The sequence below is a fragment of the Argentina silus genome, assembly GCF_951799395.1.
Source record: "Argentina silus genome assembly, chromosome: 1".
NCBI lineage: Eukaryota > Metazoa > Chordata > Actinopteri > Argentiniformes > Argentinidae > Argentina > Argentina silus.
In genome coordinates this window covers 304,469-305,563 of record NC_139655.1, presented here as the reverse complement: position 1 = coordinate 305,563, position 1,095 = coordinate 304,469, and the positions used below count along the sequence as shown (strand labels likewise).

At 40.4% G+C, this 1,095-nt stretch overlaps 1 protein-coding gene across 1 annotated transcript in view; it reads left to right on the top strand.

Annotated features, from left to right (window-relative positions):
• Nucleotides 1–255: 255 nt before the first annotated feature.
• The window catches only part of LOC310811406 (broad substrate specificity ATP-binding cassette transporter ABCG2-like), a gene marked incomplete at both ends in the record, with an annotated part of 20,592 nt that continues 19,752 nt past the window's right edge, over nucleotides 256–1,095 (top strand). The window contains one exon of the mRNA XM_083679545.1: nucleotides 256–431. Within this exon, the coding sequence (XP_083535671.1) occupies nucleotides 256–431 (176 nt within the window). The remainder of the gene's footprint in view (nucleotides 432–1,095) is intronic.

The window sequence follows — 1,095 nt, the reverse complement described above, 5'->3', positions numbered from 1 at the left end:
AAAGATAACAGGACAGGTACGATCGATGAGGTGTGGACAGATAAAACAATCATACTCTAGAAACATCTGCATTCATTATTTAAGCTTCAACAAAATAGAACACGCCTGCTACATCATGTTTGTATTCTTGTCTCCCTTTTCAAACGTGACACCTCATTGATACAACAGGAACTATATCCTCATTCTGGGTGATATATTATTTCCGAAGACAGATTTGCAACCGTTTCACCGACTGGACGCGCGCGACAGGAGAGCATGTCGGAGGGGTCCCACAACCCCCCGATGCAAGGGGGCTCGCGGATTAACGGGGCCGTGAAACCCCCTGTCGGTGCCACCGTTAGCTTCCACAACATCCACTACAAGGTGACGCAGAAGAGCGGGTGTCTGTGCCGCCGCAAGGCCACGGCCAAGGACATCCTAATCGATCTCAAGTGAGTACAATATATTTATATATAAACAATGTTTTAGTGTTGGCATTTAAAAAAAGAAAAAAAAAATACATACATTCACAGACCTGACCAGCATGCTTTACACATAAATGAAGTGATATATATCTATATCTATATCTATATCTATATCTATATATATATATATATATATATATATATATATATATATATATATAACCCTAACCCTGTATAGGTCTGCTTTAATAAGACAAAAAAAATTAAACAATTAAAAAAACTATATATATTCTTCCTTCTTCTAACATTGTGACTGCCTATGGCCCCTGGTCTGACCATTGATTACTTTATCTTATGATGACTGATGGATAGATGATTCACTTACTTAAACACATGTCAGCTATGGTCACTTTACCACAACGTCAGAATCAGAAGACATTCTCATGGTTCTAATGGTTCTAATGGTTCTAATGGTTCTCTGGTTAGAATGTGGAGACATCAGAATACTAGCATTAGAATGTGTTCTGATCCTATGAGTAGAATATGGAATTAGGAATCCCATCCCAGTTAGAACTCTGCTTTTCTATGGACCTCAGCTGGCAGAGCTGCTTATCTGGGGACGAGGCAGGATGGTGTGTACGTGCAGGACTGTACCCACCTGGGGTGGCCAACATGCTGCGATCAAAGCCCA